The sequence below is a fragment of the Mizuhopecten yessoensis genome, unplaced genomic scaffold (assembly GCF_002113885.1).
Source record: "Mizuhopecten yessoensis strain PY_sf001 unplaced genomic scaffold, ASM211388v2 scaffold715985, whole genome shotgun sequence".
In the NCBI taxonomy this organism is placed as follows: Eukaryota; Metazoa; Mollusca; class Bivalvia; order Pectinida; family Pectinidae; genus Mizuhopecten; species Mizuhopecten yessoensis.
Genome location: NW_018479890.1, coordinates 63,310 through 77,314, shown reverse-complemented (window position 1 = coordinate 77,314; position 14,005 = coordinate 63,310). Strand labels below are relative to the sequence as shown.

General features: G+C 33.5%; 1 protein-coding gene across 1 annotated transcript; it reads left to right on the top strand.

Moving 5' to 3' along the window:
• Positions 1–3,205: 3,205 nt before the first annotated feature.
• Positions 3,206–12,483, top strand: LOC110441474 (protein qua-1-like). Its single transcript, XM_021484632.1, has 7 exons — positions 3,206–3,227; positions 7,143–7,373; positions 7,749–7,940; positions 8,365–9,492; positions 9,781–9,904; positions 10,322–10,385; positions 11,493–12,483. The coding sequence occupies exons 1-7, from the start codon at positions 3,206–3,208 to the stop codon at positions 11,625–11,627; spliced, it is 1,896 nt and encodes a 631-aa protein (XP_021340307.1). The 3' UTR covers positions 11,628–12,483.
• Positions 12,484–14,005: the final 1,522 nt, after the last annotated feature.

The following is a 14,005-nucleotide window of genomic DNA, read 5'->3' as shown; positions in this document are numbered from 1 at the left end:
TATAATATTTTGATGTTGCTGTATCAACATTTAAGTAATCATGATAACACAATTTACAAGTTAAAAGGGGTATTTTTCAATTTATGATTTACCGGAATCGAAATGTAATAAATTTGAAGTGTATCATTTTATTACTTTTTGTTTAAAGGACGTTAAACCCGAGACGGTAGAGGAAATTGAACCCAAAGCAATACTTTTATAAAAAGACATCAGGGTGAAAGAGAACAAACAGAATACCGGAAAGATATCAAAAGTGTCGTTCGAAATGAACATCGATGAAACTAGAGCGAACATGAGCAAAAGAAACATTTGCAAATCGTGTTAATCAAGGTCGAATCCTTGTAATGAGGAAAGCAACCTATGCAAATCTTACCACCCAAAGTTTGCTAAACAGGGGCGTGACCATCAACAAACGGAAAGATCAAGGTCGACAATATAAACATGTCGATATTTTACGGTTTACTCTTTATTCGCTGATGTGGTGTCAAACTTAAATTTCATCTTTTTTATTTTCGTCTAGATTGAAGGTTAATCAAATAACGATTCATCATTTCTACAGGTCAACACCGCCGAATCGTTATCAGACTATACACAGGTCTTACTACTGCTCATTATTCTGCTCATTTGTATTCAGTGATTCGACGTATTGACGAAGCAGTAGCGCAGAGAAAACGCTTCATTTATACATCCAACTGAGATTATTAAAAGTTCAAAGGGTGTATTTATAGTACACATATTATGTAGCTCAGTGTAAACCTAATGTATCATACATTTTTCTACAGGTGTTCTGTCATAAGTAGTGATTACAGCATGGTTACAGCGCCTAAGCATTGCCGAACCGGATACGCGATAGAACATGTCGATATCAGCCAGCATTCTGTTAAACCTGAGAGCGTACATAATGTAATGTGATATCAAAAACATATAATCTATTGTGCTGAGATTTTTTCGTGTTTAAGTGATTTGTGTTATTGATTGCATTTATTTTACAACGCATTTTCGATGAAAAAAATGTTTCGATTATTTTACAATGGGAGGAAGGTTCAAATGATTTTGTTTTGACTTTGAATTCATGGAGGGAAGATCAAGTCTTTTGCATAAATGTTGGATTTATTTTTGTTGTTTATACGTAGTTCAGACGGAATAGTCATGTCAATTTAGTTTATATTACGTCCTCAATGTGGGAACCTGGCCTGTGTTAGCGAAACCCTACGGCCTACTAATGAGCAAAATAAAAAAGGCGATATACATATCACACAAGGAAATCAAAAAAAATCGTAATGAGGTCATAATGGTGAACAGAAACCCGGCTATACCCTCCATCAACCTGTCACTAACTTGTGCAGATATGAGAAAGTTTACAAACGGCAAATCGAAGTCTTGTCATTTACAATAGTAGTAAGCCATCCCTGTCGGGTATGATTGAGGTATGGATCTAGTTAAGCGGCTGGTGTAGAGTAGCCAGAACAGTCCTTGGTTTAAAGATCATGTTTTTTTACGAGCGACTTGGTCAGCAATTTCGTGTTCTTTAAAGGCAACGCATCGTCGATATATGTTATCTCGAAACAGAATTGGAGGATGTGACAAGGTTTAATGACCTGACATTTACGTTCTTCAAAACATTCAGCCAAATGTGAAACAAAAACAAAGGCAGCAATGAGAAGGGCACATTTTGCGCCACGGATAAGAAAATAACCCGCTTTAAGATACTAACACTGAACACATTTTTTTTGCAACAAAAATTCAATCATTTTCAAGACTTTTTCCTCAATTTTTTTTTCATCGCGTCCTTTTCGTTCGTTTAATTTGGTTTCAATAGGTTACAGTCGTACATTTTATATCACTGTTTGCTGTCATGATTAAGAGAACGAAGTTTTTTCTTCAATAAATAAATAGGAAGGATTTTCTTTAGTTTGGTGAAGAACGGGAGAAAAATCTGAAATATTCTAATAGAGGAAATATTTTGGGGGACTACATTGTACGTTCAATATAAATGAAAATAATTTGTTTAATTCTTCAAAATCTACTTACAATACATCTCAAGCACACACGCAGGCATACACACATAGGGATATATAAGCCAGGTGGCATGGGACTAGTAATGAGCGCCTGATACTTGATTAATGTATATGATAATTGTATTAATTGTGTGTATATGTACTGTAACGCGCTTTAGAGTAGCTTATGTTAGCTAGATAGGGCGCTATATATCAAATGTTGTATATTATAATACAGTGTCATTGTTCGGCTGACCAATATAAGCAATATTAGGAGTGCTGGTAAAAAGTTTGGATAATGCCTAGGTAAAGTAACTCGCGATTTCTAAATTCTAAAATAGATGTAGGTTCGTATATCTTGTCATACAGTAGCTTGACAAGTTAACGATTGGTATGAGTAATGATGACATGATAATTAGGCAAGCTTACGTCTAGTTGCAAGCTAAACACAGTTGTGAGATACAGGTGTACTTTGTTTGCCAACTAAATAACGTTCTTAAGAAAAGAAATGAGTGCGATTTTTACATATGGGACAGGATATCAATACAGACTTACGTTTAGTTTCCATTTTGGACTTCAAGCTGCTTAAATATTTTAGAACTATGCACTGATAGATTCTTAACGTAAATCTATTTTCATCATGCTCTCGTTTTGCCCATTGCATGTCGTAGACTTCTATGAAATTCAGTAGTAGCTTGTATTAGTCCGGCTGGATCCGAGTTGCTTATTGATGTAGAAAACAACATGTTAACAATATATAATATAAAGGTATAGTGATATTTTTCTGAACTCCCCCAAAACAGGAAAGATAATTCATGAACATAATTTTCCAAAATAAAAAAATACAATATGATATTATGATGTTTAATATCACTTTAACGAATTTGTGTTGCAATGAATTTTAAAACAATGTCATTGATATGTTTTATTTCAAAATACGTACAGCTGTACTATATGCATAAGTACAAAGGGTTTAATGTTGGAAATGATAATAGCATTGACCGGAAACACGTCATCATTTCTGTTAGTTTCCGGGCGTTTTCCGTTTTGTATCGGTATAGTTTCCCTCCCACACATTTGTACTATTTCTCGTATATTCGGTTGCTGACATCAGCCATTTTAGGGATAATTCGTGAAGGAGATGCATCAAGCGGTTAATTAAATTTACTTTAGGAGCAGGCGCATTTAATATTGGAGTTTACCAAACAATGGCGCAATACACATTAGAAGGTAAATATGGACATAAAACAATTATTTACCTACAGTTTGTGGGAGTTAACAATATTCATTATTTAGAGATCGATTCATTCAAAAAAAAAAAAAAAAAAATAGCCGACTACAACTGAGACAATTTATGACAAAATAGAAATATTGTTCAACATATATCTGCTAACCACATCAGATCATGCATCCTAGTATGTTTGATATGGATTGTATTCAAACATCAATATCTTTTTCATGGGAATACATTTTCTTTTGAAGTTGACAAGTGAGGTTTTTTTCTGTTAATAGTGCTTTCATTGGACGAATGTCGTTATAAACCGTGTTTCACAGTATGCATGTATAAGTAATAAATACATGTTGTAACGACGAAGGGGGTCCACATATACACTCAATGCAAAGGTTGACTGAAAAGGCACACATTATCCGGTTTCCAGGTGAAATATTTAGCATCGGATAAGTCCTGCTCCTATATGTTATGTTATCTATCGAGTTCATGATTGTGTTTTAACGTTGAGGCGTTTTATTTTCTATTTTTTTCTGTACGGAGCAATAGAGTACCAGCATTATCACATTTCGATACTGATCGATGGCAAATCTCTTCAGCTGTACTGTACCAATTGCCATCTACGATGAATGAACTTTGAAATTACTGGCTAATCATATCGAGAGTTTGATCGAATAATCAATGCAGTCTGAATAAACAGTTTTGTCCCTGGTGATGGTTTAAATATCATAGAAATGAATAATGCTTTAATCGTTCCCAAATGCAATAGAAATATAACATCATTGAATTAGTTTACTAAAGCAAGAGAAATAAAGCATCATTTAATTACATAACTAACGCTTTAGAAATATAACATCATTCTTTCTTTCTTTTTACCTATGCTAAAGAGATTTTATCATTTTAATTCACGCTATAAAGGCCTTTATGCAACATCATTTAACTCTTTGTTTCACACTTTAGACATGCATCACCCTTTATTATTTATCTAACGCTATAGAAATACAACGTCATTTAATCCTTTATATAACGCTATAGAAATACAACGTCATTTATCATTTATCTAACGCTATAGAAATACTACGTTATTTAATTCTTTATCTAACGCTATAGAAATACAACGTCATTTATCATTTATCTAACGCTATAGAAATACAACGTCTTTTAATCCTTTATATAACGCTATAGAAATACGTCATTTAATCCTTTATCTCACGCTATAGAAATACAACAACATTTATCATTTATCTAACGCTATAGAAATACAACATCATTTAATCGTGTATCTAACGCTATAGAAATACAACAACATGTATCATGTATCTACCGCTATATAAATACTACGTTATTTATCAAACATCTAACGCTATAGAAATACAACAACATTTATCAAACATCTAACGCTATAGAAATACAACGTCATTTAATCCTTTATCTAACGCTATAGAAATACAACAACATTTATCATTTAGCTAACGCTATAGAAATACAACGTTATTTAATTCTTTATATAACGCTATAGAAATACAACGTCATTTAATCCTTTATCTAACGCTATAGAAATACAACGTCATTTAATTATTTATCTTACGCTATAGAAATACAACGTCATTTAATCATTTAACTAACACTATAGAAATACAACGTCATTTAATCATTTATCTCACGCTGTAGAAATACAACGTCATTTAATCATTTATCTCACGCTATAGAAGAAATACAACAACATTTATCATTTATCTAACGCTATAAAAATACAAAAACATTTATAAGTTATCTAACGCTATAGAAATACAACGTCATTTAATCCTTTATATCACGCTATAGAAATACAACGTCATTTATCATTTATCTACCGCTATAGAAATACAACAACATTAATAATTTATCTAACGCTATATAAATACAACAACATGTATCATGTATCTACGGCTATAGAAATACTACGTTATTTAATCCTTTATCTAACGCTATAGAAATACAACAACATTTATCATTTATCTAACGCTATAGAAACACAACGTCATTTAATCGTTTAACTAACGCTATAGAAATACAAAAACATTTATTATCTATCTAACGCTATAGAAATACGTCATTTAATCCTTTATCTCACGCTATAGAAATACAACGTCATTTATCATTTAACTTACGCTATAGATATACAACGTTATTTAATAGTTTTACTATTGCTTTAGAAGTACAACACTAGTAAAATATTTATCTAACGCTACAGAAAAACGTTATTTTTATTTACTTATGCTATATATATACAACGCTATTTCATCTTATTACTAATGCAGTAGAAATAAAGCTTTATCTAATATTTTAACTAATGCAATTAAAATTCAACTGAAGCTAGAGAAATGCCATAATATTTTTCATTTAACGAACGTTATATAAATGTTACATCATTTATTCTTTAAATTACGCTGTAGAAATACCACATCATATTTGTTTGAATAAAGCTATAGAAAAACAACACTATTTAATCATTTAAATAACACTATAGAAACAAAATACCGTTAATCATTTAAGTAACGCTGTAGAAATACTCATTTCAATAATGCTATAAAAATGCAACACCATTTAATCATTTTAATAACGCTTGGAAAAACAACACCATTTAATCATTTAAATAATGCTATATCAATAAAACACCGTTTAATCATTTAAATAACGTTGTAGAAATACAACACCATTTAATCAGTAAGATAGCGCTATAGAAATACATCACCATTTAATCAGTTAGATAATGCTGTAGAAATACAACACCATTTAATCAGTAAGATAGCGCTGTAGAAATACAACACCATTTAATCAGTCAGAGAGCGCTGTAGAAAAACAACACCATTTAATCAGTTAGATAACGCTGTAGAAATACAACACCATTTAATCAGTAAGATAGCGCTATAGAAATACAACACCATTTAATCAGTAAGATAGCGCTATAGAAATACAACACCATTTAATCAGTAAGATAGCGCTATAGAAATACAACACCATTTAATCAGTAAGATAGCGCTATAGAAATACAACACCATTTAATCAGTAAGATAACGCTATGGAAATACAACACCATTTAATCAGTAAGATAACGCTATAGAAATACAGCACCATTTAATCAGTTAGATAACTCTGTAGAAATACAACACCATTTAATCAGTAAGATAGCGCTATAGAAATACAACACCATTTAATCAGTAAGATAACGCTGTAGAAATAGAACACCATTTAATCAGTAAGATAACGCTGTAGAAATACAGCACCATTTAATCAGTTAGATAACTCTGTAGAAATACAACACCATTTAATCAGTAAGATAACGCTATAGAAATACAACGCCATTTAATCAGTAAGATAACGCTATAGAAATACAACACCATTTAATCAGTAAGATAGCGCTGTAGAAATACAACACCATTTAATCAGTAAGATAGCGCTGTAGAAATACAACACCATTTAATCAGTAAGATAATGCTATTGAAATACAACACCATTTAATCAGTTAGATAACGCTGTAGAAATACAACACCATTTAATCAGTAAGATAATGCTATAGAAATACAACACCATTTAATCAGTTAGATAACGCTATAGAAATACAACACCATATAATCAGTAAGATAGCGCTATAGAAATACAAATTTCTGTAATCATTTAACTGATGATGTAGGAGTCAGCGTCATTTTATCCTTTACTAATGAATGACTTAACTTATGCTTTAGAAATAAGACAGGATTTTACTTCATTTATTATTAAAACAGTAGGAGATTGCTTAGTTTTGTCATAATAAATGAGCAGATGATAAGAACCACAAATCTGTTTCAAAAGTTTACAGCTAAATAACTCACAAATGTTTAAACTTCTTTAATCCATACAGTTTAATTTTGACTATATGTACATTTTTATGTTAAAAGCCTCCAAGTGTGACTGGGAATGTCTATCTAAAGCACTGCAGAACAGGTGTGATATAGGAAAGCGCCGGATACCTTGGTGCCGACCCGCCTCTCTTCTGTGTGACGGTACAGGGGACTGTAGTATGCAGTGTGACGACACAGAAAAAACCCACATGATATCGATAGAGATTGAAGGGCTGAAGACGTTTCTTCAACAAGAAAATGTTTTATGTGAAAAGGGAGATATCTTCGGTAATCTTTGGAGTTACATATTATCTTAACATCAAAACATTTTCCCCTGTCAACTTACGAAAAGATAATAACCCTTTTCAGAGTATTATTCCGGATATTTTTTCATAGTAGTAAAAAAAAATGTTTCATAGTAGCACTAAAAAGTAGACTAATTGTACATACGCTGACAGCATAGCCGAATCGACATCGATTTGCGTGGGCAACTCATACATTTTTAATACTTTTGTATCCATACGCTTCACTGGTCATTTGTCTGATGAAGGTGACAGAGTACATACGCATCATCGAAACGTCCCACATAAACATTTTTTGGTTGTGCTACATGAATCTTTTCACAATCCATGTTTTGTAGACATTTTCTTTTGCATTTTGTAGAAATTAGCATGAGTTGTGATGAATGTGACATTCAGGTTAAAACAATGCGGTTTAAGCTTCCAAGGAGTCGAAGAAGACTGCCTTGTGAGACGATCCAGGAGATGCTGGAACAGAACGAAGTCCAATTTGAATGCATCTACAAAATCTGCGATTGTCAAACAGATAACAACTCATTCATTAGCCACTGCAAAGGTAACGTTTTGTTATTTTAACAAATATGGAGGTTACACAACACCATGACAAAGCCTACTCTATTTCTGCTTGATGTTTTCATGTATTTGTTTTAAAAGAAATCTCCAATTTCAAAATGGAAAATGTATCATTTCTATTACACGTAGACTTGTCTAGGAGGTCCACGCTAAGGGAAATCAAAACAGATAATTGATAAACATTTAGATGCTTCTAGACCTGTTTTTGTAAATAGGAGAAACATTTCGGGAATTTTCAAAGAGCATCATATAGCTAAATGATATGTTTAGACAGGTTTATGGGGCAGGATTCAAAGATTGAGAGAATGATGATAAGGTTTCGTATTTATTTGTTGCACTAATTTGTCCGCGTCGTGTTTTATTTGTAATTATATTATGATGTTAATGGCTTGTTGTTTTCATTGAAGTCGCTAATATTGGAAAAGGACAATTGGAACTATCAGATCCCAATGCAGATGACAATCGTGACACAAACAAGAACAAGAACGAAAAGACGAAAGAAAAGAAGGGAAAAAGTAGGAGTTCACCGCGGCCGACTGACGGAGATGAAGGACAACAACAAGTTGGGGAAACAACAACATCGCGTATTTCAACAACATCTCGAAAAGGTGAGAAAGGGAAAGGGCAAAACTCAGGTGAAGTTACAAATAAAAATAAACCAGTTAATCGCGAAACCACCACATCTCGTACAAATAAAAAGGGAAAGGGAAAAAACCCTGGCGGACAAAGCGGCGAAAACGAACCAGCATCTGGTGAATCTTCAACTACTTCTACAAATAAGAAAGGAAATGGAAAAACCCCTGGCGGACAAAATGGAGAAAACGAATCATCATCTGGTGAATCTTCAACTTCTCCTACAAATAAGAAAGGAAAGGGGAAAAACCCTGGCAGACAAAGCGGAGAAAATGAACCCGCATCTGACGAATCTTCAACTTCTCGTCCGAAAAAGAAATACAAAAAGAAAGGAAAGGGAAAAGGAACAGCGTCTCGTGAAAGCACAACAACTAGTGTGGGTGACAACAACATCGAACAAACCTCTGGAAGTAATGATCAGGAAAGAAAACCTCGCAAGAAAGGTTTTAGCAATAATCCGCAGTGTCTTGAAAACATAGATGACAGTGATAAAACTCGCGAAACAACACTTGGAGGAGAAACTTCAACAAATGATGACGTTAGTATTATTGAATCAACACAAAGTTTGTTTTCAACCATTTCAACAACAGATTGGGAAGGATCTACACTCACCATTAACGGAGTTCCTGACACAACAGAAGAAGAACGCGGCACAACAGAAGTGACTTCCCATAACATAACGGAAAATGAAAAAAAATATACCAGAATCAGTGGAGTAGGGCAGACTGGTTTCATTGACACCACTGAAAACGGAAATCGTGACGGTGAAAATGGATCAACCAAAACTCTCAACTTCCGCACGGACAGTGTCAACGGATCTACATCAACTGATACGATCGGAAGCACTTCAAATGGCATGACTGCCTTCGTAACAAAGCAACCGGAGCCTGTGACGCTACCAAGTAAGATTCCATTAGAGCATTACTAAATTGACAGGTACGCTGATCTAGTTAAAGAGGGAATTATCAAGCTGTCTTTTGACAGATAGAATGATCTTTTAGCTACCTTCTGAATACATATTTCAAAAAGTAGCTGGGAAATGTTCAGCTAAATAAATTGAAATAAATACTATTTCAATAGCGAAAATTTGTATTTTACCAGGTGGATTTACGTGAAGTACCATACAGATAGAAATACACCAGTGTACACCAATCAATTTTGTAAAACGTGTCTGGTTTTCTTTGTTACAGGATCAGGGTCAGCCTTCCACGACACAACTATGTTTAATTATGCACTAGCAGGAGGCGTGGCTGGCCTCGTTCTTATATTGCTGGTGATCCTGTGTTTAGTCCTTTTCACCAGGGACAGAAAAAAGTAAGTTTATATAGATGTTTAAGAATAGGACATTCCTATGACACTCTAAATATAAAAAGTAACTGATGTAATTCATCGCGATATGGATAACAAAATGGCTTACTCTGACCAAACTGTATTGTATTGTTGATCTGTTATGATGTTTCGTAAGCTTCTGAAGAAACAGTAAGTCTATATAACTTGTTATTACGTTATGTGTATTTTCATGCACAAACATTTTATATCCAACTGTAGGAAATTCATGTTTATAAAACCTCTTTTTCATTTCTAATAATTAAGTCTCTTGTTTCGAGATACATCTATGTTTTTTAAATTTTGAACACGTAATGATTTTGATATCAAAAAAAGGCAGACAAGAATGGCCTTTGCAAAAATATGTATCTACAATGAAACATATGTGGTGATTCTGTTTTCAAGAAAGAGGAGATATTTAGAGGAATCTATGAATTTGCCACCGCCCATTGATGTACCTGATGACGAGGTAGGTCATAAAATCTTAATAAATTTTCTTTGTTTTCCATGCTGAAGATAACTAAAACATATATACAATGTTGATATGAGTCTACACTAAAAGCTGGTGAGAGACGAAAACATAAATACAATGTTGATATGCAAGGTCACAAAGTCTACACTAAAAGCTGAGGAGAGGCGAAAACATAAATACAATATTGATATGCAAGGTCACAAAGTCTACACTAAAAGCTTGGGAGAGGCGAAAACATAAATACAATGTTGATATGCAAGGTCACAAAGTCTACACTAAAAGCTGGGGAGAGGCGAAAACATAAAACACCCCAAACAAAAAAGCCATTTGTCATCCTCCGTTCTTCACCATTGGCAGTATTACATTATTTATAACAGGGGGTTGTCCTACAATGTAACGGGGAACATCACTCATAAGGGATTGCTTTTCATTGTAGTATGTTGATTTCGTTATTTTCATCATGTCATCTTCAAAATGGACATCAACTTAATCAAATATTTCATGAATTAAGACGTATGAAGTGTTAAAATGGTGGTGTTGTAATGTTATGCAGAGTACTTTGGATTCCGCGACGGATTAACTGTAACGCCATACCTACTTAAGCTTAAGCTTAGGAATGATAATTGTCTGTAAATTCGTTTCTAAACTTTGTACCACACACGCGTCACAGCTCGAGTGTTGCTCTTTCATCGGTTGCTTTCCACTGTTAAAATCGATTAATTAAAACGTTTTAAAATTCCGTTTGCTTTCTCTTATTTGAAGTTATATACCAAGAATGACTTACCATCTTACTTGATGTTACATACCCAAGGTTATCTACCGGAAAGGCTGTCTTTTACTTTATGATACATACCTGAGGTAGTCTATAGGAAAGGCATCCACCTTATTGATATATATACTCATAATTACGGTTGCAATAATGACCCATTTCGCAACTATGAAATAGAAAGGTTGGACAAGATTACAATCGTGTTCATTGCTTCTAGGCTTCCGTACATGGTGTTGGAAATACCCACCCATCCTTGGTCCAGGTTTTGTTGTTTTTGTGCCTCCCCTGTTCCAAGTTCTACTTGTTTTTGTATAATATATTTTTTCTCCTGACAGAGTCTTGCCGTATACAACCGAAAATCCTCAAAGCGACTTTCTGCGATACATGACCGAAATGACCAGCGGCGTTCATTTAAACTGAAATCGTTTTCATTGAAGAAAATTGAACCACCAGATACAAATCATATTTGATGAAGAAATATGCAGTGACTGTCTGAGCATTGATGTCAACAATCTTTTGTTCGTTATTCAGGGAATATTGTACATTATTGAACATGTTTAAATGTGTGTTTTGATTATCTTATGCTCCTCCAGCCTTACCTATATAAACAATTGTGTCCGTCTGGTAGCTGTAGAATAACATATTGTATATAAATGAATTCATTATCACATGCTTATTTCAACCCTGTCTGTAGAAACAGGTGTTTTATCTATGTGTGTATTTAAAATCTGCATTGCTCTTTCAAATAAAGCCTTACCTGTAGAAATGTGTATTATAATAAAGCCCTACCTGTAGAAAGGTGCATTATAATTAAGCCTTACTTGTAAAAAGGTGTATAACAATAAAGCCTTACCTGTAGAAAGGTGTATTATAATAAACCCTTACCTGTAGAAAGGTGTATTATAATAAAGTTTTACCTCACCTCACAGTACATACAAGTTCGCATACTGTACGCTGTGTGCATATGTGGAAACAAAAACCAGGTACAATATCAATGTTATGTGGAGGATGTAATACAGACATTACAGAGAATTTATTTATTTATGTAAAAGTGTCACTAGATTCAAATCGGACGCTAGCACTGCAGACATTGATTTAACGCTGTGCACACACATACATCATTACAATACAGTTTCAAAACTCGGAAGATCATTATAATTCTTACTAATTGTGAACAATAACAACGTTTCATTTAGAAAGATGTGTTTTAGTGAAAAGGTTCGCTTAGTTATAATTGTCCGGAGTAATTTGTGACTAGTACTACTGAAAACAGCTGATGGCCAGCCCCTAACCAATTTGCACGGTGTAACACGTTAATAAAATGATACTGAATAAAGAAAGTTCAAATCTTTAATGCTTAGTTTATTATTATTATTATTATTAACAAACCAATACCATAATACCTTGTATGTGATCACGTTAAATATATGTGGGTGTGCGTTCTAATATAACAATGGATAGGTGAACTATTGCCCTTGCCAGATCCTACCTGAAAGTCGACCAAATGGTATAGAAAGTAATCTACAATCAACAACAGAACAGCCTACAGCTAAGTTAAACGATAAGCAAGCGGGACGAATTCGATTTGTTTTTTTGCGATCGTTAAATTTACTTTTTCTTGATAGTAACATCCTTGATTTTCTAAACTACAGAGTTGATGAGTTTGAGCTACGATTTTACTGACAATTCGATGTTATTATGTCTACGATGTAAAGTATTGAGGTACGTCACGTTTACAGGCTTTATATAGCGAGATATATTTGCAAATTATTCCATCTAAGTTAGATTGCTTAAAAAAAACTCCAGCGTTTAAAATTTTGCCTTAAAAAAAAATCAGCGTTCTAATCATATTGTAATGAATTTACGATTATGGCTACTGCTGATGAATCATTATTGATACATTCATGTGATATAATGTGCTTAGGTTTAATGTTTATGTCAAAAACTACATTCTATAACGTCAGACGAAAGTATCCCAATCATTTTTTTCCAAAATAAGCTGATCCTATGCATAAATATTATCGTAAAGACCTACATATAGTTCGATTAGGCAAATGGAAATATTTTCTTAAATTGTCGCTAAAACTTCATCATTAAAGCTGTTGATACGTACGGCGTTTATATCGATTGATAGCCAATTAAAATATTTCACAAATTCTGTCTGTGTTCCGACAAACGTGTTGAAAATGCCAAAAGAGACAATACGCTTTTGAAACCCTTAATAACGTTAAACAAATTAACTCCTGCCTGCAACAGACAACTTGGCAATCATGAGGGATTGATTGACGTAAATCAGTCATTTAAAATGCCAAATAAGCTCTACCAAATGATAAGCATAAGCAAGATAAGCAATTAACATAGTGTAGTTAATTCACAACCGACCTGGAAACTCGAACACAATTAGAAATATTTTTGTGAACGAAAATGTTCGTTCGACTCAGAGATTCAGGCGACGAGCATCAACTGGCAATGGTGATGGGGTCAAACAAACTGACTTGTTCAACGCTGACTTGGTGTCATAGCAAAGCTTTCCTCATCTTACATAACATAGCAAAAGCTAACGCCATGCCATGTAAACTGAAGGCCGATTTGTTGATTTTATTGAGAATGTTTTCGGACAATGAAATTGCAGTTTTATATATTATAATTGTTTTGCATACATATACGTTAGTGCAAAGTGAAACAGCACACATATGTGCATGTGCAGTACAAATGACCGATTATATTTTACTTATTCATAGGCATCAAGAATAACATTTGTTTACAAACTAGCGTAAAATTAGTTCAGCTGTTTTGATATACAGTTCATTACTTCTAGCCATTTGTATAACGTCCATGCAATAATTTC

Coding starts and splice junctions, on each gene's coding strand:
- LOC110441474 (XM_021484632.1), top strand. CDS start 3,206: ATGGCGCAATACACATTAGAAG. Junction 7,374..7,748: donor TGAAAAGGGAGATATCTTCG/GTAATCTTTGGA, acceptor TGCATTTTGTAG/AAATTAGCATGAGTTGTGAT. Junction 10,386..11,492: donor TTGATGTACCTGATGACGAG/GTAGGTCATAAA, acceptor TTCTCCTGACAG/AGTCTTGCCGTATACAACCG.